Genomic DNA, 23,685 nt, shown 5'->3' with positions numbered 1-23,685 from the left:
GTTCCTCCCTGCTTATTCATGCCCACTGACTCCTTCAGCCATCTACCCCTTCCCTGAGGTCTGTCGGGTGGAAAGAAATTCCCTGACGCAGTGTGAGGCAGGAAGAAATCCAGTGCACCCAAACTGAGTCAGTCTGAAGTGTTTCTGGCTTTCCAGTTGGGCAATTAAGTTGTTGTGCAGCCTGGTTGTGCTTAGAAAATGTGTCTGCCTTGCACTGGGTTGAAGTTTGTTACCATTAAATGAACATACAGAGTGAGACCCCGGAGCTGGGGTGATGAGCAGGGTGATTTCCATTCTCTGTAAAACTCTTGGAGTGGATAAAAAATTAATTTTTAAAAGAAACTGTCATTTCTTAGCACATTATAATGTAAGAAACTTGATGGTTTCTGCCATGGTAGAATTCTGATGGTAATAGGTGATGGGGTCTTTTGTTTCTGCTGCCCCATCCGTGGGTAGGATTGCAGCTATCGAATAGTTCAGACTCTGGCTGTTCAGAATCTCATGGGTTTAGTTGGAATTATTTTCACCTTTCCACTTGAATTGCTCCGTCTGGCATTGTCACACACCTTTGGTTTGGCTTGATTTGGTTTGGGAAGGAGACATTATAGGGTGGGTGCATCCTTGGAGACCCATCCTGAGCAGAGACTTCTTCCTGCCCTGCCTTTCAGCTCTGTTTCTTTTCTTTGTTGTGCAGCTGACCCTCCTTTGGCCTATTTTTTAATGCCCAAATGTAAGATTTAAAGAAAATCTGTTGAAACCTCCTGTTTGGGGGCTGCCCTGACTGGTCCCTCATGCTTTGCTTGCTCCAAAGTCATCCAGTGGTCTTCAGCCCAAATTTTTTGGAACTTAAACTGAAGCATTCATCAAGTTGTACCCCAAACTGGAGTCACTTTTCCTGGCAATAAACCACTGTCCACCCCATAAAATGAAGTCAGTATGAGCTAACTGAGAAGCTAATATTCCTGCAAGGCAATGGAAGGAAGCAGTTGCTGACATTGATGAGCAGCTTTCTAAATGGATCTGTTTGAACCCACCAGTGGCAGTGTCAATCCTGTTTCCTCAGGTGGAAACTGCAGTTAAACCTGAAGCAGCACCTCTGCTTCTCTGCTGGTATTTTACCAAGGGGTAGCTGCAGGGAAGGGTTTCATTTCCTTTGGTGCCTTATCTCTGGGAACCACTTCAGTTCCGTTTCAGTGACGTTCCTGCAAAGCCTAAGACTAAAAAAGGATTTATTGTCTCTTTGAACTGCCTTTTGCTCTGAGGAATGCGGATATAATTGTAACAAAGCAAGGACAAAATGAACATGTTCAGGCTTGTCCTGCCCAATCTTTCCCCATTCCCATTTTTCTTTTTTTTTTTTTTTTTCTGGAGCTAGCACTCATGATTGGGATTTTCCAACCAGCAAAGTCTTGGCTAGCCTAGGGGCTAATATCCTCTTAGCTAACCAAGCTTTCTGGATGGCTGGATGTGTGGTTTCTTTTGATACCAGCCCAGACCAGGGTTTGCCACTTTATTTGTGTTTGCCACCAGGACATCAGTTTCTTGCTGTTCCTGTCTGCAGGATGAGCACAGGGGGAGTCTCAGGCAGATGCTTTCATAGTTTCCCTGGGATCAGTTTTTCCATGTTTAGTGAGCTTTCAGTACTCTGCTCTTTTTTGGTCATGTTCAGATTTTACGAGAAAGAGGTTTGTGGAAGAAATTAAAGGCTAATATTAACCAGACTTAAAGCAACCCAAAAAGAATACCCCTAAAGCCTTCCAATGCTATGAAGCTTTGCTTTTAGGAAATTTCATTATTTTGTAGTTGAAGTACAGTGTTTGTTTGCTATATCTCTAAATACAGTAAGTTGGGCTTAGTTTGTGTCACTTTAACTGCTGGCCTTGATCTGAAGCAGGGATTAAAGATAAAAATGTTAATACTAAACTCATACAATCTTTTTTCCTCAATTGCTGCTCTGCACTGACCAACTAAAGAGCAATCAGTGTCAAGTCCTTTCCTGCTGCTAATTCATATCTCTGGTCTGTGCCTTGGCTCTTTGTACCAGATGCTGCCTTTTGGATAGGCTTATGCAGCCCACATATCAAACTGATGATGCTGGGCCTGACCCTTTATGTTATTTTCAGCTCTTACTGGTTTGGTTTCTTTTCTGGGATGCCCCCAGTTGATCTTTTCCTGCCCTGTTTCCATGAGGTTTCTCTGGTGCAGCTCTGGGATTGCAGCATTTCTTGCTAATTCCTCAGGATCTGCATGGTTTGTTTTACTGAGACCCTGTGGTTTTTAATCAGTCCTTCCCCAGATGAGTTTCTACTGACCCAAATTCATGCTTTCATTGAATCAGGGCTCCATCCTCAGGCAAATCCTCTTTCTGGACCACCTGGTTCTGGGGAAGCTGGGCCAGGCACCATCAGCACATGATGTCAGAGCTCCTCAGGAGGATTTCTTGAAACAGTGAACAGGAACACACTTCAAAAATCTACACTTGTGAGCTAAATGGCCTTTTCCCCTCAATGGTGCTGTAATATGCAAGAATCCATGAGTTCTGGGCTCCCACTGCATCCAGGTTGTGGCTGGGACACCAGGAAAGGCTCTTGGGGGATGCAGGGAAAAGAAAAAGGAGAGGAAAAGTGTGGTTATCTGAGTACTAAACTTGCATGTGAGAGACCTGAATTTTAAGGCTTTTTTTTTTTTTTTCTATCATTAGGGGACTTTATTGGGGCAGTTAGGTTTGCTGTGCTTCATTTCCCTGTTAGTATATATGGGGTGTTTGCACCACTGCCACCCATATGAGGCTGTTATGAAGATAAGGTGTGAGGTTTAAAATATGGGGTGTTTTTTCAGGTGCTGATGCTATCAGCTCTGTCTCTGTATCTAAGAAAAGGAAACTAATACAAGGACTATTGCAAGGACTGCTGTGGATTTGAGTCCGGAGATCCCTGTGCTTGGGACACCCTAGTATTTTCCTGGTGCTGCCTAACAGGCTTGACTGCACATCGAAGTCCATGTTTTCATGTTTTGCCTCTGCTGAAAATCAAATTGAAGTCAAATGAAAACCCAAAGTTTTTTTTCCTCGTGTGCTGAAAAAAAAAACCCCTAAAACCCAACAAACAACCCACTAGTCACCTCAAAAGGTAATTTCCTCATCAGCCAGTTTGTCTGTTTATGCAGACACATCTGATGCCCTGAAAGCAGTCAGCTTCTGCAAGGCTTCAGGATATCAAAGCCCCAGTCTCAAATCCCTGCTGCTGCCACCTGTCAGAGAACACAGCCCAGTGATGCATTTGTAGCATCCCCCTTGTACCATACAAGGGTGCCAGAGAAGGATGTGGCCTCTGGCTCTTGCAAGAGGCTTGAAATGTTCATCTTCTAGGTACAGCAAACCCCAAGTGTGGAGCCAGGCCAATGCTTCACTCATTGAACCTCCAGAAATACCTCATCAAGAGGTTTTTAAACTCCTCTGCAGGCACCTGGCTGCTCGCTCACACACTGCTCACCCTCCCTCGTTTCCAGCTGCTAATTTGCAATTAAACACGACTGAAAACACAGTAAACACTCTGCCTGCAGTTTTCCACACGAATCCATAGGGTCAGGCTGCAGTTGCCATCAGTTGGTGGGGAAGGGTGCAGGGTTCTGCTTGCAGGCGTGGGGCTGGGTGGAGAGGCTGCCCCTGAGGCTGCCTAAGATGTGGTTCCCACCCAGGGCTCCCCATAAACACCAGTTCAGCAGAATGCAGCTGATAGTAATTGGCATCCCTGTAGGTGGTCTCAGTCGTGGGGCTGAGATGAAACGGGGTGCAGGGAAGGAACAAAATGCTTTTTCTGCCTCAGGGGAACGCCTCCACCAGAGAGCAAAGGTGTGTTAGGCAGAGCTTCAGATGCCAGCTCTGTGGGTAAAGGATGTTCTGGTGCAGGGCTTTGGCAGTGCTGAGAGCTACTGAAATGGGTGGGATGCAGAGAAGCCCCTGCTGTTACATTTGAGCAGGATGGAGTACATGAAATGTGTTTTCAATTTGTTGCTTTCAAAAGTGCAGGCAGCTTCAGTTAATACTGAATGTGCTTTTCCACCCAAACAAATTATTTTCTGCTGTCCCCACAAAGCAGCTGAAAATCCATCATTTGCTCTGAAGTTTCTTAGCTGTTCCTTGACTAGCAGTTGTCCTACAACCTGTGCAGGGGAGAAAACTTTGACAATTGTCAAATAGGCAACACAAAACAACCTTTCTGAATATATTTAACATGGAGAAACCACTGTCATTATGGAGTGAGAGAAACAAAATACTTAATTGGGGGAGTTCAGTAAATATAGTAACAGTGAGAGCACTCCTGGATTGAGCATACAAAGCCTGCCCAAGCAAGCAAACTCTGTACTTTTAATTAATGGTTTTGCCCATTATTGCAATGGACTGACTCACTCTTCTCATGTAGATGCCTCCTTCTGGGGTCAAATGCTTCATGGAATCAAATCAGATCCACCACATCCCTCAGGCTCTGTCTTTGCTGGAGAAAGGGTTGTTTTCAGGCTGTTGTGCAACCAAAGAGGTTAGAGCAGGATGCTGGAAAATCTTCCACCTGACATGTGAAAAGTTTTATTTGTGACTTTTGGGTATTAGCCTTCCAACGTTGCTTCCTGTACAAAATTAGCCCTAATGTCTCCTCTTTTATTGGATGGTTTTATTAGACAAAAGATGCTGGAGCCCTTGATTGCAGCTCAGCAGGATTTTTCACACCTCGAGGTAGGAGGTGTTGGCTGCCACTACTTGTTCCTCAGCAAGCTCAGTCTCTGCTCTGCCTCTGCCTGATGCTTCTTTTACAGTTCCTTACCTCAAGGTAAAAAGAAGTCACTTGTTTTGCCAGGGATTAGGTAGTTTTCAAGTGTCATTCACGTGCCTGGGAAGAGACCAAAATGTAAGTGTCAGACTCTGTGAGTCCAAGCCTTGGCTGTTGATGTCATCGTTAGCCTTGGGGTGTGGGGTGTGTGCCCTTCCTTTTCCATGACACAAGGATTGCTCTCTTGGATCATGGCAGTAGCCTCACCAGTGGCTTGGAAAAGGGACTGGGAGAGGAAAGAGCTTGAATCCATTGGCAGAACAACACTGGGCCAGGTCCATGCACTGGTGCATCTGCAGCATCAACCTGGCCACCCATGGCCTTGTGCCAGAGTGGGGAAGGAGGATGCTCATTGGGAAAATGCAGAGCACCTGGTGTCACTGGCTGGTTTTGGAAGATGGGAGAGGTCTTTTCAGAAGTAGCAATCACCACCTGTCCCCTTTGGTGCCAGCAAAGGCAGCTCTGGCTTCCCAGAGGTCTCTTTGTGCTTTCTTTCCCAGCCAAATCTCATCCCTTCCCCCTGCAGGAACTAACCAGACCCCACCCTTCATTCTTGGGCAGCAAAATTCAGCTCTGCCCACGTCTTGCTTTGAGCCAGCCCTGAGTGAGTGAGCACATGGCAATTGGTGGGAGGTAACAACTCCAGCTGGTGCCAAGCTTGAGGATCCTCCAAAGCCACTGCCATGTGCCAAGAGCTGACATGCCAGGAGTGCAGGCTGTGGTATTACAGCAAATCCTCCCCAGTTTCCTACCCAGCTGAGTCTTCTGGAGTGTGAAGCCTTGTAACCTCATAAAAGCTGAAAAAAGCTTGAACTCATTCAAAGATTATTTCACAGCACCTCCAGGAGTGGCTGAAGTCAGACATGCTGTAACATCTGATTAATGCTGTGTTTGGGACTGAGTCACCAGGTAGTCTAGCAAGCACTGCTCACCTTCTAACCAGTCTGTGTGTGGGAGTCCTTACCCAGAGACACACCCAAATGGAGTGGTTTAATCATTTACCACGTTCCAAGCTTGGAAGAGCAAATTTTGTTGCTTAATTTAATTTTTTTTTCTTTTAATTGCTTAAAAGCTTTGCCGCCATGAAGAGGAACATGGAGTGGAGCCCAAAACGTTATCATTGCTTTGTGTGGTTGAAGTATCCAAAAGAAAGACTGAGAAAAATCCATGGAGATGGGTGATTGCATCTTTGATTCACATTAAGGAGTCACTTGATAAGATACACGAATGTTTCTTGGGCTAAAATGTAGCATTAACCTTGTACCAGCTGAGGGTTTCCAGAGCAAAGGGAGAGTTGTGGTTATTAATTATTATCTGGAGTGTTTAAGGATGTAGGAAAAACCCAGTGTTTTCCAGGGAATGAGGAAAAGAAGCCTGTCTGATTTGTGAAATAAGTGAGATGGAAGACAGGATCTTGATTCCTGCTGAAGGGAAGGAAATTGGGCTTGCATCTCAATATGTTCTGGTTTCCTTTCTTCCATAAAAATCCTAAGAAGCCTTGGGAAGAGCGAGAGTGGGATAAACTTGCATAATTCTTCACCAATTACTTTTCCAGCCTCCAACTACTTTCAGCTCAGGGGATTTCCTGACATGACGTTCCTATGCGAAGTGCTCTAGGTGGCCCTGCTCTGGCAGGGGGGGTTGGACTAGATGATCTTTTGAGGTCCCTTCCAACCCCTAGGATTCTATGATTCTATGATTCTATGAATGAGTGACTGAGGTTTGGGACTCTTCAGTAACTTTCCATGGCTCATTCTTACAAGTGCTCTCCCTGTGCCTGTCTAAACTTTTTGCTTCCAAAACAAGGGCAGCAACAAACTTCTCTGACATGCTACATGTTGTGGGAAGAATTTGTCCTTGCCCTTTGTTCTGAAGGTGTCTGACAGCTTCATTTTGTGTTTCTTGTACTGGAAATGACCATGTCAGTCACTTCCTAACCCCCTGCTCCAAGTCCCTCACAAACTTTGGGACCTTTATGAGATGTCCCTTGGACATCCCCTTCCCAGGGTGAAGGCTCTCAGCCTCCTCAGGCATAAAACCAGTTGCCATGAGTTGTCCCTCTTGCCATTCTCTGAGCCTGTCCCACTTCTTAGATACCTTTTTGAGAAGAGGCAACCAGAACTGCATCCACAATTCACAGTGCTGGTGAATCAGGGATTTATACAATTGTCTAATTTTCTGTTCACTTGCTATTTTTTTCATGGTATTCTCTGTTTTTTGGTTAGCTCAGCACTGATTCTGATAGTTTTGTGGAGTAGTCTGTGATCTGTGATCACTTTAAATTTAATCAGCACTGACTTTCAGCTGTCACCTCACTGCAGTTCCCCCCTGACCCTTGGTGTCCCCCCTGCTCTTTCAGTTGCTTCTCTTCAGCAAACTTTGCTGCTCCAGATCATTCACAGAGAGCTCAAACAGCACATGTCCCAGCCTCACCAGTGGGATGCCTCTGCTGGGAGAACTGGCCACTTACCCCTCCTTTCTGGTGACTCTGCCCTGGCTCATCCAGCCCCAGCACAGCTGGGATCACAGCCAGATGTTGGGAGCCCCCATCCAAGGAGTGCAGCTCATTCCAGGTCCTCACTTAAACTCTGCCATTTCTAGACATACATGGACATCTCTCTGCACCCTGAGGCAATCAACACCTTGACCAAAATCTTTTAGAGAGTGCTGCTCATTCCACCCTTTGCTATAAAGGCATGGAAAGGTGCAGGTATTGGGGACACTGAGGTGCCAGTGGGGACTTTCTGTGCCATGCAACAGGGAGAGGCAAGGCTGAAAGAGAGGAGTGTCAGCTTGGAATCAGCAAAGCTCAGTGTTTTGAAATGTTGAGGGTCTGTTCAGCAGAAAAGGGCACCCGAGAATCAATGACACTCGAAATTAGTGGAGGATTATGGGCGAAGCATTCAAATCCTCCCACGTCCTCATTGAAGTGGAACTGATCTGCCTCTGCTGGCAATCAGCCAGGTCCTTCAGAAGGGCTCAGAGGATGGGCTGGCACACACAGCCAGGCTGCTTCAGCTGCCTGGGAATTAGCATCCTCCCCCAGCCACCCAGCCCCTTCAGGTCCTGGTGGTGGCATCTGCCAAGCTTGAGCTTTGCATTGCTGGGATTTTCTCTGCAGGAGGTGGCTGTGGGGGGACAAACAGCCTCCTTGGGGGGACAGACAGGCTCCTTGGGGGACAGACAGGCTCCCTGGGGGGACAGACAGCCTTCTTGCTGCAGAGCCCCTGGCTGACACCCAGCTTTAGCTTATGGAGGGAGCTTTGCCAAAGGAGGATTTTTATTATTCAATATAAAACCCAAGTGGTTTTATTCAATGCCCCACACTGCCCTAAAATGTTGTTGCAGCAAAGCTGAGTGTCATGTCCCAGCAGTCACCCTCCTTGCGCTGGGTTGGTGACACACAGAGGAGCAAATGTCCCTTAAGGGACATAGGTAGCTCTGGTGCCTTTGGGGACAGCCCTCATGTCCCCAGAACACAGCAATATGCCCCTGTCACTGCATCCCTGTTAAGGCCCCAGTGCCAGTCTGCAGCATCCCTCCTTCACCCCATTCTGGTGGAAACCCCCTCTCAGCTCCTTTTCCTTTCCCACCACCCAAACTTTCCAGCTGTAGCTGCCACTGGAAATACCCAGTTGAAGGAGCACTTGTCTGCTGGTGCCTCATTCTCACCCTGTGAGAGGCTCTGGGGAGGGTGTGGACATGAAGTCTCTGACCTGGGGGACATCCTTGGGCAGCCTGCAATGATGTCAAGTTCACCAAAGTGACAAAGAGCCTCCTACTCCCCCTGAAGCAGCAGCAGTCAACTTCTGCTGCACCTCATCTGTAAAATATGTGCCAAAAAGGACACTCTGGTCATGGTTTCCAGTTGCATCAGTGCAGGGAACTCTTTCCTCTTCCTGCTGCTCATCATCATCCCTGGGGAGGGTCGTGGGGAATACCAGAGAGCATCTGTCACTCTCTACTTACTGTCTAAAACTGTGACAAAGGGCTACGGGACAATATGGGTGATGTATCCAAGCCAATTTTTCCTACTTCTTGTGAAGTAGGACCATGAAGAAGCAAGGGAGGAAGGGCATCTTTCCCTGGCACATGCCCTTCAGAGCCTGGCTTTGTTTCCACTTGGGATTTAACATTTCAGCTGCATGACCCTGAACTTCTCATTTACACCCTGCACAGGGGCATTTGCTCCACAGGAGAGCCAGGGCAAAAGACTCCTTTCTGTTCATTCATGCTTTTGTGGGATGCTTTTTACTTGTGGCCAGGGATTGGGAAATTCAGAAAGGAAGGTTTGGGGGCTGCTTTGTTTTCCTCTCAAGGGCACAGATGATGTGATGGGTGGTACTGGCTGCCCTTCTCCAGCAGGGCTGCCTTGAAGTCTGCTGAGCACCTGGCTGCCTGTATTTATTTTATTTATGGTTATTGTACCATTTCTTGCCCTGGGCTGGGGAAGCCTGACTACCTCTGTGTGTTTGAATGAAGATTTAGGAAACGTGTGAAGTTTTCTGAGGCTCAAAACCCCTTTTTTTGATGGAGGTTTTTGTGGTTTTGTTTCATTAAAAATCACAAAATTACAAAGTTAGGGGTGGGAAGGGACCTTGAAAGATCAAGAAGCTTTGGTGAAATTTTCTACTTGCTTTTTTTGTTTTGGGAGGGATCTCTAAAACACAGGCCAGACCATGGTGGGTCAAAGATGTAATCCATTCAGAAAACGTGGTCAAGACAGTGAACCAGAGTTTCTTCAGTTATCTCAGAGATCCTTTCCAACCAGGACTATTCTGTCATTTTGTGAATGACATTATCACTACTTGACAATAAGTTATGCACTAAGCTTTTGCATCACTAAATTATCAGGAACACAGTGGCCACTGCTCCCTTTCTTAGGGACCAAAGACTTTATTGGAGGGCATGGTTTGGTGGCATGGTTTCACCTGAACTTTTTATTTTTCACCTCAGCTTTTTGTTTGTCTTGTCTTTTTAACTCACCAGCTGGTTTTTATCCATAGGTGCCCCTCTAAGGGTGTGAGTGGATAGTGTGGCCTGACTGCAATCAAAGAAATGTTTTGAGAGTCCTTCCAGAGCTCTGTAAGGAATCTGGGCCATCTATGAATGCCAGCTTTATGCTGTGCAGTCCTGAAGTAGGAGTGAGTCACTAAAAAACAATTTGTGCCCTATCCATGTTCAACTTTGACTTTATTACGAAAAAAGAGAAAGAAAACAAACACAATCCCATTCACTGCCGAAATGCACATTGATCCTTTAATCCTTAGGGAATCGCTGGGCACTGCTTCCTCCTCCAAAGAATCACTGTATTGAAGCAACATTTAATTGTGCAATTACACACACACACACGTTTTTCTCTTGGGCTTTGCAGGGCAGAGCTCTGTGGCTGGAATGCTAAGCAGAGAGGAATTGATAGGGTGCACACACAGCCTGAAAACAGCCTCCTGCCTGGCAGCAACCCACAGGGACCTTCATGGGACTGCCCCAGGAAACCAAAGATGGGAAAAACAGCCCAGCAAGCTCAGAGCAAGGACTGGTGTTTGGGCTGGGACCCAAAACCGTGTCACAGATTGGTTCATTGTCACCTTCCTTGGTGGTGGAAGCAGGAGGCTCTATCCTCCCTCAGCACTGTCTGGGGGCTGCAGCTGACAGGTAGCACCAGGACATCCATTCAGATGCCTTTTTCTGGGAGCTGGAAGTCATCCCTGCCTGCAAATGTGTGGTCAGTGGCTTTTCTCCTGCTCCTGTGCCAGTGCCTGATCTCCACTTGGTGCCTGTGCCTCCGTGGGATTGAAGTTTCCATGGAAGTTTTGCTGCAAGCATTGCTTCAAAGCTACTGGGAAATGCTCTGCCCATACATACAGATATATATGTATGTATAGGTGTATGTACACCCACATATATTTGTTTGGCCAGGTCCCACTTTCCAAGAACTGCATTTGCTGTAAACTTCACCAGATTTTTCAGATGCTTTACCCCTAACTTCAGGGCAGTGCCAGGAAAAAAAGAAAAAAATCTCTTCCAGGAGTTGGGGAGCCCCTGGGAGCTCTGTGTTACTGCACCACAGCTTGATTCAGAAACTGAACCCTGCTTGCACTTGTTTTCCTCATACTAAGAGACCCTGATAGGAGCAGGTTGTGAAGCAGAGGGTGTCCTTCCTTCCTCTCACCCAAAAAATGTGCTGCATGTTGGGATTTACAGTCCTGTAAATGGGATTTACAGTCACCTGCAAGTGAATGCAGAGGCTGGGTAAGTGTGAGATAGGAAGAAAATAATCCTCCTCTTGGAATTGGGCTGGCTTTGAATGTTAATATGTTCTTTGGGCTTAATGTGTCTACCATGACATTGCTATTAATGTTTTCATCATCAATTCTGCTTTCCCACCAGCATTAAGGATGAAGTTTCCAGATGGAGAATTCCAGCTGCCAGCCACTTGTTCCTTATCCGTGGCCACAGGCTACCAAGTGAGCCTTGTACCTTGCCACACCTTAAGTTCCATGGCAAGTGTGCCCTGGGCCCAGCATTCTGCTTTTTGAAACCCTTTAGAATTCTTTTCATGGATGCTCTTAATTCATCCACCACACTTGGCCTCAGGAAAATTGAGAGGTTTTGTTAAGCAGAATTTGGCTAATGTGGGCTCTTGGCCTCCAGGTCCCTCTGCTCATGTTTTCTTCTTATTTCTCTGAAAGCTTTAAGTCAGGGCAAGCTCAGGCTGCTCCTCCTGGCAAAAAAAAAACCTAGGAATATTACTCCTCTGCCAAGGTCAGCTGTGAGTTCTCTGCAGGGAAATGCCCTGTGCCCTCCTGGCAGCAGGGCCTGGGGGGACATCAGTTCCCTGCAGGGCAGGGGGATGCATTTTGTTCCTTCCTTTCCCAGCAAGACTCCAAACACCCCAAGAAGGCTGAGGTTTTAGATGACAGCCTAAGAGGAGATTTGCAAGAGAAAAAGCCCAGGAAAGGAAGGCTTCTGGCAAGCTCAGCAAGGGACTGGTCCCTCCAGATGCAAGAGAAGCAAAGGAAATAAAAGTAGCATCCAAGCATGCAGATAAAGTTACTGGGGTTGTTTTGGCCATAAAGCCCAGGACAGTAAAAGCTCTTAAGCCCTATTAATCAGTGAGAAGCTGGAAGAGGCCACACGATGATCTCAGCTGCCAAAGCTGCTGCTCCCATTTGTTCCCTGTAATTTAATGGTGTCAGACCTGCCCGGGTCCCTTCTTCTTCTTCCCCCCAGCTCAGGAAATCTGCTCCTGGTTTTGGCAGGGCTTGCTCTGGCTCCACATGGCTTTTGTGGACAGCCAGGAGGGATGGGAGGGAAAGCAGGGAGGGAAAAGAGGATGGGAAAAAAGTCCCAGGGGTGCAACCAGCTTTATGTGTCTCCCTTGTTGTGTTCTTAGTGCTGGTGAAACTGCTAAGGCAGAGAGGCAAGATGGAATTCAGGACTCCTGCTGATACCTGCACGGATGAGATTTCATGTTTAAAGCTTAAAAATCAGTAAAACCTGAGTGCCTGGCAGCCAAGCCCTGCACAGCAGGAGCTGCCAATGCAGGAGTTATTCCTCCCCCCAACTTTTGGCTCCCCTGAGCTGCCCTGGTCTGTAGCACTTGTTCCTCATCAACCTGGTAAGAAATAAGAGCAAAGTAGCTGAGTCCTGATGTAGAAATTCCAGATTTCTTAGATAAAAAAAACACCTGGGCTCAAAAAGTTGATTTTGGTTGTTATGGGAGGTGTTTGGCACGTATTTTGAAACCAGAAAGTGGCAATCTACTGAACTAAAAATAAAGAATAATGACCCAGTAAATGACTAATTTTGTGGTCCAGGGTAATTAGCAGCATGGAAGGCAGCAGGTCTGAACTATTGCACTAAGTCCATTTGCAGGAAGATATTATCTGGCTTTGTTGCTATTAATAATAATTAATGAGAATTAAAATATTCCTCTGGGATTTTTGCTGTTGCTATTAGAGGGAGTACATATATGTGTGTGTGTGTGTGTATATCTTTAGGTGCTTGCTCTTTGATGCTGTTCTCTGTTGTTTGCATCTCACTCCTTGACTGTCTTGCTCTGGAACTTTAATAACACTCCAGAAATTATTCAAACCACACCTTTGTCTAGCATGGAGGAAACCTGAGGTTTTTTGCAATTAGTGCTGCTGATAATGCCATGAAAAATACAGAGCATGGTCTGGCAAGGGAAGCAGCAGTAAAAAGTCAGGCAATAGGCAGTGCTTTTCTCATCAGGCTCTCAGGGGGCACTGGTGGGCACTTCACAGCTTCTTTTGCATCTTGTTTTGCAGAAGTTGCTGGGGATGCAGGGACAGTGTGGTTGCCTTCAAGTTCTGCATGGACCCCCCCACTCCAAAGCCTTTCCTGGTGAAATCCAGGCATTACTTTGCTGCAGTTCAAGGTGCTTGGATTTCTCTGCCCCCAAGACACCACTTAGTCCTGTGCCCTCAGTGACATCAGCCTCTGATCTTCCTGCTGGGCATTCCCACTCCAAACCTGCATCCTGTGGTAGCTTTAAGCACATGTTTTATGAAACCCTTAGACTAACTGGGTTCCCATGATGGAGGAGACTTTTAATGAGCTGGTTTAGTAGATAATTGCTCTCCCTGTTAAAAACCAAACATGCTTCTCCCTTTGTTTTCAGCTCAGTTTCATTCTTCCAGCCCTGGACTTTGCTCCACCTGTGTTTGGCAGAGTCTGAAATTTTCCCACATGCCCTTAAAGTCTAGGAGGAGTAATTTCCTAATCTCTTTCAAGAGGCCAGTGATAACTTAGGATGTATTACCGAGCCTATTTACTTTTAGATGGTTTGTGTTTGGTGTGTTTTTTTAGATAAGTTTTAATTGTTCCTTCTCATCATTGTACAACTGTTAATAATTGCTGTGCACTGGGTCTGCTCCCAAGGATGTGGCCCCATTTCTGTTAAAGATCCAATATTTGGGGCTCTGATGGACAGCTGAAGGGATGCTGATTCAGTTTTAGAGGCAAATCAGTGCATCAGTCAAAGTGCTGTTTACTCACCTCCCCAGAAGATCTTTCAGATCATGTTTGTTCTGTTTAGCAGCTCCTCTTCAAGTGGTGTTGTTCCTCTGGTGGTTTTAGTTCTGGCTGTAGGCTGGGCTGTATTTTACCATCCTTACATCATCTTGAGTACTTTCTTCACTTTCCTTAACTTCATTTGACTTCTCTGAGAAGTTTCAGTGAGAGGATACTTAGATGAATGAAACTGGAGATTAGATAGATCCTAAAAAACAGAAGCTGTGCTTTCCATGGGAAGACTTCCAAGTTTCATTAAACCCAGAGGGGCTCTTTTCCCCTGGCACTTACAGTTTTAAAAGCATTGTATTATATTTAATTACAACTGTATTTTTATATTTATATTATATATTTTTAACTTATACAACCTGTTATTAATGCAAATTATAAACTACTGTGATGGCAATAGCCATCTGTGGGTGAAATTTCAAATTGTGATCATACTCAAAGCCTCCATGAAAGGATGGGAACTCTTCTGTAGCATGTGCAGGAGGGAGGTATAAATGTCTTGCTTGTGATATTTCTATATTTACTTACCTGTATTTTTTCTGTTTGCAGCATTTTTGTTCCTGCATATGTTGGGCTGGTAGGAAGTCTTTTAAATATCATTATAGCAATGGTTTGGATCCCTTTGCAGACTAAACCAACATCAGCCCATGGTGTGACAGAGCACAGTAAGTAGTCAGGATTTCTGATAAATAAGTTGGGAATAGACTTGCTGTAAAGACTGCTGAAGGACTTGGGGCTGCATCTAAGGGCCAAAAGCTGCCAACTTTGGAATGCTAACACTTGAAATGCCTGAGTTGTGCTTGTGGATGAGTATTATTCCTTACCTGTTGACCACTCTGCCATGCAGAATTTTAGGCTTCCAGCTCAGTTCTTGCCATGCATCTCATAAAAAGTGAACATGGACCCCTTGCTGGGTATTAGTTTGGCCTCACAAGAGTCCTCTCCATGCAGAGCTGGCACCATCTCCCAGCCTCCTGGCCTCAGCAGAGAGCTGGTGCTGCAGCCATGAGCCTTTTTGGAAAGGTGATAGTGATAGACAGTCTCAGAGTTTCTTGGTTTCCTGCCTCTAAGCTGTGTGAATAAACTGTTGCTCATCTCCTGCAGGCACATCAGAGGCTGGCAGCATGTTCAGCATCAGAGAAATCCTGCGCCTGATGAAGTTCCCAGGAGTAACAGAAGTTTTCATAGTCAAGGTCTTTGCTGGACTTCCCATAGGTAAATCTCACCCATTTTTATTGCTGATGCATTTTAAACAAAATGGCATCCCCAGGAGACCAGGCTTGCCTCAGGTTACTGCTAGCACGTGGCATTTGGTGATGGAGCAGTGAGGATTCAGCTCCTGACTGGATGCTGGATGTTACCAAATGCTCTCAGCTACATAGGGTCAAAACCCTAATGCAAACCACACTCCTCAGCACAGGCAACTTGTGGCAAATCACTTGCTCTCTCTGCTCTATCCCCCTGCCTGTCAATGTTTTTTCCTCTTCTCTGTCATTTCTATTTTGGCTGTAGCCTCTTCAGAGCAGAGGGAAATCACTTGGAATCTGCCAAACACACCAAGGCCCTTCCTGATTTTCCTTTATTTATTTTGAGGGCTGTGTGTACCTTAGCTTTTTCCCAACAACTAAACACTATTGCTGGGTGAGAGGCTGTGCCTGATTTGCCTGCTGCATGCAGGGGAGACACGGCATCTTCCTTCCCTTCCATGCTGATGCTGATTTTCTTCTTTATATTCTCTGCTTGGGTTTCTCTGCCATGGGAGGAACCTGCTGCTCTTCAAACCCATCCCAGTTTCTGTCCTGGCATGGTCCAGATCACCCAATTTGCCTGATTATCCATATCCTTGGCTAGAATTTAATAACCTTTAATTTTGCCTACCCTTTTCCCCCCCTGCTTTTCTAGAGACAAGCCAGCATGTTAATCGTGTTAGTGGTGGTGTAAGGACAGGGTGATGTTCTCTGCTTTTCCCAGGCAAACCTAAAAGTGCAGTTTCCCTTGATTCTTGTTTCAAGAACTATATTTTGTGCACATCAAAACACATCGACCATCATGCATTTGAGCAAACTAAAGCACTTCCCTTCCAAGCAGGGATCCTAAGAGAGGATTTAAGGCACCTTAAGCTTTTATATTTTGCATCTTTTTTCCCATTCATCTCCGCCTGGAGAATACCTTGAAGTTTAATAACAGGAAACATAACTGACAAATTAAATTCTAATTTGTAAATTGTAGATTCCCTGTACAAATGGAAGTAAAATTTGGCTGTGGTGAGTGGCTGAATTGAAAGGGGATGGCATTTCTGGGTTTGGCCAGGTTCGTGTTATTCCTTGCTAAGGGTCTAGGGGAACTGGTTTGACTGGAGCTGTAGAAGAGCATACAGGGAATTAAAGGACTTGTGGGTTTTTTTCCTTTCTTTTTTTTTTTATTTTGTGTGTGTGTGTAGTTGGCATTGACTGAGATTGGTAATGCCAGCTGGTCCTACCCCCACCACTGCAGACAGGTTACAGTCTCTGCTTTGTTGGTTCTTAAGAAACTAAATTTTAAAAACTATGTTTATAAAATTTTTTTAAAGAATTTTAAAGTGTTTATAAAATTCACAGAATGAGACAGTCGAGTGATGCTGGCACAGGGCTTTCTTTGCTGATTTTGTCTCATTCCTCAGCTGAAAGTAGAATTCATTTCTCTGTTTACAAATGCCCAAGACTGCAAGGCATTTTCCTGGGAGCATTCCTTGTTCCCAAAGGGCTTTGTTTTAGTCATCCCTGATGGAATGCCAGCTCCTTCTGTTTCAGAAGACCACCTTTTCCTGTGCACAGCAAAAATATACATCAAAATAAACACCTCTTTTCCAAAACTGTGAGGGAACTTCTAGGCAAAGAGGATGGAGACAATGAAGCTGTGATTTAAGGCAGGACAGGGGTTGGTTGTGTCACTGAAATGCTTGGGACTGTTTCAGTGAGAGCTGGAATGGGTTCATCTGAGGCACTTGCACTCCAGTGAGGAGTGATTAAAATCCTTGCAACTTCTCTTTGCAGATTTCTCTTCAGTTTACTGACCATACAATGGTAGCTGAAAGGGGATTTAAACATCACCTCTTCTCTGCAGCTCACCACAGGAGGCTGAGATCCTCAGGAGCTCATTTACCTTTCATCTCCCATCTGCAACTGTATAATTAATTAGATCAGACCTTTCCAGAATTACAGACCTTGCTCTGTTTATTTCATAAACAAGTTTGCAATATACACAGAAGAAAATCTTCTGTTCCTCACGGATCTTATTGTTGTCTAAAATTAGCTTGTTTGAGACTGAAAGAGCCTCCCTGGGAGGGCTGCAGGGCTGGGAACCTCCTCCCTGTGTTGGATAAAAGCAGAGAGCTCTGTGCCTCTAGCAGGAAAGTAGCTGCCAGGGGATGGATGGGGAGCAGATTGCTCCAGCATGGCCAGATTACATCCTCAGCTAACCTGGGAAAAGCAAGCCTCATTGCATTGTGGTAGATAAGAAACAGAAAATAAAGCATGAAGGTAAAAATATCAAGCCTACCTTTTACTGACCAGAAATCATCAGGGCCTGGAAAACACTGCTTGCTAAATAGCTGCTTATGGGAGTCTTTGGCTGCCTGATCCCTTGGGAAAAACTGGTTTCAATGTGATTGCTTTAGCACCTGCATCCTATTTTTAAAGGGACTTTTCTTTCAAAGGCTGAGCAAGATTTTGCAGTGGGCCCTGGGGCTCTGTGTCCTGTCACATTTACAACCCAGTGTAGGAGGGCTGAGATGGGGCTCCCAGGGGCTGTGCTTGCCTTTTTCCCACTGGATTGCTAAACTGGCACTCCCAAAGCCCCTGACTGCTTTTAGGAATGTCATGGAGGTTTTTGGAAAATGTGGTTTGTTCTCCTTGGTGCTCTTTCTTGCATCTTGCAAACCATTTACCTGCTGCACAGCCCTGGTTACCCCTCTGGTGCCAGGTTTTCTAAGGAGTTCATCCCTTATTCAGACCTTCCCCCAAAAAGCAAGGGGCTTAGAGTGTATTTTGCTGGTTTTCCATTTTCTTTCCTGTTTCCCATCATGTGGATTGAGGCTTCTCTGAGCAGCTTCTCCATGAGGTTTTGGGGTTCCCAGCCTCCAATAAACCCTCCCCAGGCTGGGTACATTGCTGGCCTGGCTGTGCTCAGCTGCTCTGCAGCCTCTCCAGACAGGACTGCTGAAATCTTCGTAAGAAATGCTTTTCCCAAGTGAACATCAGATCTTTTGAGCTCAATCTGGGGCTCATGAGCAGGCAGGGAGGGAGGGTGACAGACACCCACCTAAAGAAGAGCCCTTTGCATGTCCAGGGGAGCAGTGCAAGCTCTAAGACTTGTTAAAGAACACAACCTCTCCTCCAGCTCTAAGAGAAATCAGCTCATTTAGAGGAGAAATATTCAAATCTGCCAGAGCTGGGGAGGGACTTCAAAGGGCAGAGAAGCTGCAGAAGCTGGCTCAGGGTACCAGGAAGCAGTGTCAGGTATGTAGGAAGGTCGAGCCCCTCCTAGGTGGTACCTGCAGCAGGGTAGCAGGATGAAGGGCACTCTCACTGTGATCTAATCTTCCTTCAAGTGAAACAAAGTGTGGTTTTTCTTTCATTTCATCACGTGTGCCTTTTATAAACGTGTGCAACTCTGTTGCCTGGTTTGGCTGTTGTGAGTAAATAGGGTTATTTGCATGTTACCTTAAGCTGGCTTGAGCTAGGAGCTATTTCAAAGGAACTGGGTAACCATGGGGTGCTCTCCATGGAGAGGTGTGGTGAAGCCATAAATCCTCAGGAGCCCCAGCACCTTCTCCAAAGATCCAGAGAGCAGCAGAGTGGGGCATCCTTCCTGTCCCCCATCCCTCTCCCCTCGTGCCATGGGGCCAGCTGGTGTGCATTGAGGGGGGGAAGGGTGTCTTTGGGGGGGTTCAGGAAGGCTTTATGGGGTGGTAGGGTGGGGGTTCCTCAAGTCAAAGGGTTGGGGTGCTTGGCAGGAGATCCTTGTTGCTTGCAGGTGGACTTCTATTGGTTTGCTAAGGGTGTGAGTCCTTCCCAGTGTTTTAGTTTGCAGCTCAGTATCCATCTTCTCACACTTCCAGGAAATGCCAGCAACTCCTTCCCATGCTGGGGACAAAGTGACTCACTTTGTCAGGCCACAAGCTGTCTTCTCAGCCACATGTTGCCTCCTGGGCTCTGTCTTCTTCAAGAAAGAGAGGACCCAGCTCCCTGGTTATCCAGTCCTTTTACCTTCTCCTCTCCCCAGCAGGGTCAGTGCTCCCCCATGGGCACCTTGTGGCAATGTCAATGTGCAGAGAGACCCAGTTCCCTTCTGTCTTGGTCCATCTGGGGTGCACAAGACATCAGGGGAGGCAGCAGCTGACCAGCTCTTTGTTCTGTGTTTGTCATTTGATGGCTCCACGTGTGTACCCCCATTTTTATGTGTGCTTGGGGCTGGGGGAGACACACACTGTGCAAGAAAGATGTGGATGTGCTGGAGGGTGTCCAGAGCAGGGCCAGGAGGATGATCAGAGGGCTGGAGCATCTCTTCTATGGAGAGACTGAGAGAGTTGGGGTTCTTCAGTCTGGAGAGGAGAAGGTTCCAAGGAAACCTCATTGTGGCCTTCCAGTATCTGAAGGGGCTCCAAGAAAGCTGGAGAGGGACTTTTTAGGATGTCAGGGAGGGACAGGACATGGGGGGATGGATTCAAACTGGAGGAGGGGAGATTTAGATTGGAAGTTAGGAAGAAGTTCTTCCCCATGAGGGTGGTGAGACCCTGGCACAGGTTGCCCAGAGAGGTGGTGGCAGCCCCATCCATCCCTGGAAGTTTTTAAGGTCAGGCTGGACAGGGCTCTGAGCAACCTGATCTGTGAGAGGTCTCCCTGCCCATGGCAGGGGGGTTGGAACTGGATGATCCTAAAGGTCCCTTTCAAACCTGATAATTCTATGATTCTAATGTAGATTGGGTGAGTGGGCATTTTCCCTTAGGCTTTCCAGAAGCTGCTTGAGATGCAGAGCAGCCCCAGCCCCTGCTGTTCCTGTCCTTTCCCAGCTGTTTGTGTCCACTCCACTACCCAGGAGGGTGAGAGCCTCCCTGTGCCACCAGCATCACTGCTGAGCTGGGCACTGAAACCTCTGCATTCAGGCTGGTGTCACCAGGTTGTTTCTCAGGCAGCATTCCCCCTGGTGAAAATCTAAAGCCAGGCAAAAGGGCTCTGAGGAATCCAATCAGATTACTTTAAAGGTTACAGTCTTGTCTGAACAAATGTTTTCTCGCTGCCTTAATGGTTTGTCTGGCTTGGGTGATACAAATATTTACCAGTTTATAATAAACAGCTGAATCTACAGCCTACATAGTCGTATTATTTTAAAGATGAAAGTAAGGGGGATAAAAAAAAAAAAAAGTCAGCACTCAAAGATTAAATTACTGCACTGACTTTGAATAGGATTCTGCTCGTGTTTATATCCAGTCCTGGTAACCCCAGGGAGAGCTACTGACTCATACTGGGGGTGACTGGGAGTAGGGTCTGGATATCTATATGCAGTGTAAGTCCATTGATGTGTGCTTTTCAATAACCTTCCCTCTAGGTTTTTTCCTGATTATGTTTTCCATCATCTCTATGGATTTCTTTGGCTTGGAAGCAGTGGAGTCTGGATACCTGATGTCATATTTTGGTGTCCTTCAAATGGTAAGTGAAGTGGAAGTCCCCTTCTTGCCACATCACTTTATGACACATTCTCTCCCAAATCCAGGCATGATATTGATGGGCAAATCCAAGCTCTGCCACGTGGCAATTGGCTTTGAAAAAAAGAGAATTGACTCCAGATTTATTCTATTCCTCAGAGAGGCAAGAAATCAAAACAAGGAGCGTCCTTAAAGCTGTCTTATCCTGATCCCCCCCTCTTTAAGCCACTAAAAGGAGCTAAAATTTCTTTGAAGCTGAGGTGCCTTAACTAAAGTTTTCACTGGTGCATGGTAACTGATTTACATTTACTTTGTAGCACCCTGTGCATTTATGTAAGTAAAAAGGCTAACTGGGATTTTCACAGATGCCTTCAGTGTCAAGGGAGGACTCAGTTCTTCTGTGTGGAAACAAGCACAGCAAGCTTGGACTTTCAAAGAAAAAAAATGTTACAGATAGGCAATGGTACATAATGAGACTTGAAAAAGGATAAAAGGGAAAAATCAGCTGAATTAGGCAGTAGCAGAGCAAAAACAGTAAGATGTTGTATTAAAGCAGAATTTTCCTTTTGGAGAAGGAGGCATATAATTTTGCAGAAAGAGCAAGAGATGGTTATAAGCAAGCCTGGAGGTAGGAATCCACATTAAACAATATCCTGAAAGAGGAGGGATTTGTTACTAAGCCTGGCTTCATTTCCTGGGCATTGTCACAGAGTTCCTGTGGGACATGAAGGAGCTTCTCATCTGGGAAATGGCATCTTCAGCTTCTTCCCTTGTGATTTGAACCTGGCATAATGTTACCACTCATTTGGAACCAGAGTGACAAATGGAGTAGGGATCAGCTGCTCCTGATCCAAACCCCACTGCCAGCAGAGGCTTTCCCTGTGTCAGTCCCTACATCCTGCCCCCCAAACTAAGGATGTGCAGGAATCCCACAGGCTTTGGAGGGGCTGAATCACCTCCTCCCTTTAAATTTAGAGGGGCTTCCCAGCAACTGTGCTCTTAACTTAGATGTATCAGTGAAATCCCTGTTATATTTGTTTACACTGAAGCCAAATTTGGGGTCAGAGCATGGCTACAAGGTGCTGGTTTCAAGGTGGGCAGCAAGAGCTCTTGCAGAGCTGGTGTAGGGCTGGCTTCATGTTGCCAGATGGAGCTTGGAAACTACTGTTAGGTCAGGGATATTTGTCTTCAGGACACTGCTGTGATTTGTGGAAGAGCTGGCTGGCTTCAGTGCTATTGATTTCCAGATTAGTTTGGTTGAAACTACTGCAGATAAGGTTACCTGTGCCATCCTCCAGATGGATCCAGGCCTGGAAGAGAATTGGAGCATTCCCTCTGCTTCCTAATTAGGTGGCAGTGCTAACCAGGGACCTGGCTTCCCAGAGTCCCAGGGTTTCATCCCACAGAGGCCAAGCAGAGCTATTTCCATGCTCTAAGCCAGCAGTGGCCTCCAGGCTCAGGTGCAGCATCTCCATTGCTGGGGAGTCTCTGCCTCGGGCCATTTGGCACCCAAAGCAGCTTGCATCAGCCAGGCAGTTTTCTTTCATCTCTCTGTGCAGTTTCTGTGTTGCTGGATACATTCTACAGCACATGACATTGGACACCAGAAATAGAGGAGTGAATAGGGTACAAACTTCTCCTCTTCATGGTGGTGCATTAGGGTTTGCTCTCAGAACACCAAAAAGGAAAGGGGGAAAAAATGTTGGGGTTGGTTGGGTTTTTTTTTTTTCAGGTTTTTTTGTTTGGTTTGGGGTTTTTGCTTTGTTTTCTTTAGGTTTTTTTGGGGGGGTGGTTTTTTTTAAGTCAATGACACTTGATTCCTTGTGGCAGCAAAGCCACCTCACCCAAGAGCTTGCAAAGCTCTGCTTCATTGCTTGGGGTTTTTTTCTACTTTGTCACTGGAAGTCCCAGGCTCTGCTTTGGCTTGTGCAGAGCCAGCTTCTGAACTCATCGAAACAAAACTCCTTATCATCTGGCTTTTAAATTACTGCAAAGCATTAGAATTTGTGTCTTTACTTACTGATCAGGTTCTCTGGCTAGAACCACCCCAAGATCCCTCTTGCAGATAGTTACTGGGCTGTTGTTTTCTGGCTGCTTTCTGTTGGGCTCCTTCCAGTGGGAGATGTGTGCAGAGAATGCTGTGTGTGCCAGCTCTGCCCTGCAGAGCCCCAGAGCTCCCCATGTGCCTTCCTCTTGCCTAAGATGCCATTTCAGATGCATTTGTTTCTGCTCTGCAGTGAATTGATACTGCTGAAGATATAAATGCAGATGAAGGTGCAAGCAAATTCCACCAGTCTGGATGGGTGAATGATGATTAATATCTGCTGACTGGCTTCCCCACTTCACTGGGAAAATTATAGCTTTATTCATAAGGGATATAATGTCCTTTTCAACGAATTTAATCAGCCAGGTCCTCAGCTTTCATTTCTCATTCCTTAGTTTGCCTTTCTGGAGGACATGGGGGGGTTTTCCCATTCTCCTGGACTTGCTCTGAGCCTCCTGTTAGAGGAAATGTGTGTGTCCTCCCCCTGAAAGATTGGTCCATGTTTAATGACTTCTCTAGGTGGGAGTGGACAGCACAAGAAATGAAGAGGAAAATAAGAATTGAACCATGTCCCATTTGATTTAAATGTGGACACTGAGCACAGGGCCTGGGCAGCTGCAGAGTGGGGACAGCTGAGATGTCCCATGCTGTGTCCCAGTACATTTTTTTTCTTTTTTTTTTTTAATCATAGAATCATAGAATTGGCTGGGTTGGAAGGGACCTCAGAGATCATCAAGTCCAACCCTTGATCCACTCCACTGCAGTTCCCAGCCCATGGCACTCAGTGCCACATCCAGGCTCTTTGGAAATATCTCCAGACACACAGAATCCACTACTTCCCTGGGCAGCCCATTCCAATGCCTGATCACCCTCTCCAGAAAGAAATTCTCTCTAATATCCAACCTAAACCTCCCCTGGCACAACTTGAGACCCTGCCCTCTTGTCTTGCTGAGAGTTGCCTGGGAAAAGAGCCCAACCCCCCCCTGGCTCCAACCTCCTTTCAGGGAGTTGTAGAGAGTGATGAGGTCTCCCCTGAGCCTCCTCTTCTCCAGCCTCAACACCCCCAGCTCCCTCAGCCTCTCCTCATA

At 46.2% G+C, this 23,685-nt stretch overlaps 1 protein-coding gene across 3 annotated transcripts in view; it reads left to right on the top strand.

The window, feature by feature from the left end:
- The window catches only part of SLC22A18 (solute carrier family 22 member 18), a 62,561-nt gene that overhangs the window by 22,130 nt on the left and 16,746 nt on the right, over positions 1–23,685 (top strand). For 2 of the 3 annotated variants that reach the window (XM_008504805.2, XM_030451203.1), the window contains 3 exons: positions 14,421–14,536; positions 14,976–15,086; positions 20,457–20,557. In XM_008504805.2, coding sequence (XP_008503027.1) covers positions 14,421–14,536; positions 14,976–15,086; positions 20,457–20,557 — 328 coding nt within the window. The remainder of the gene's footprint in view (positions 1–14,420; positions 14,537–14,975; positions 15,087–20,456; positions 20,558–23,685) is intronic. The other variant, XM_030451204.1, reaches the window with a different exon arrangement.

Source organism: Calypte anna, chromosome 5 (genome assembly GCF_003957555.1).
Source record: "Calypte anna isolate BGI_N300 chromosome 5, bCalAnn1_v1.p, whole genome shotgun sequence".
NCBI lineage: Eukaryota > Metazoa > Chordata > Aves > Apodiformes > Trochilidae > Calypte > Calypte anna.
This window is presented reverse-complemented; position numbering and strand designations above follow the sequence as displayed.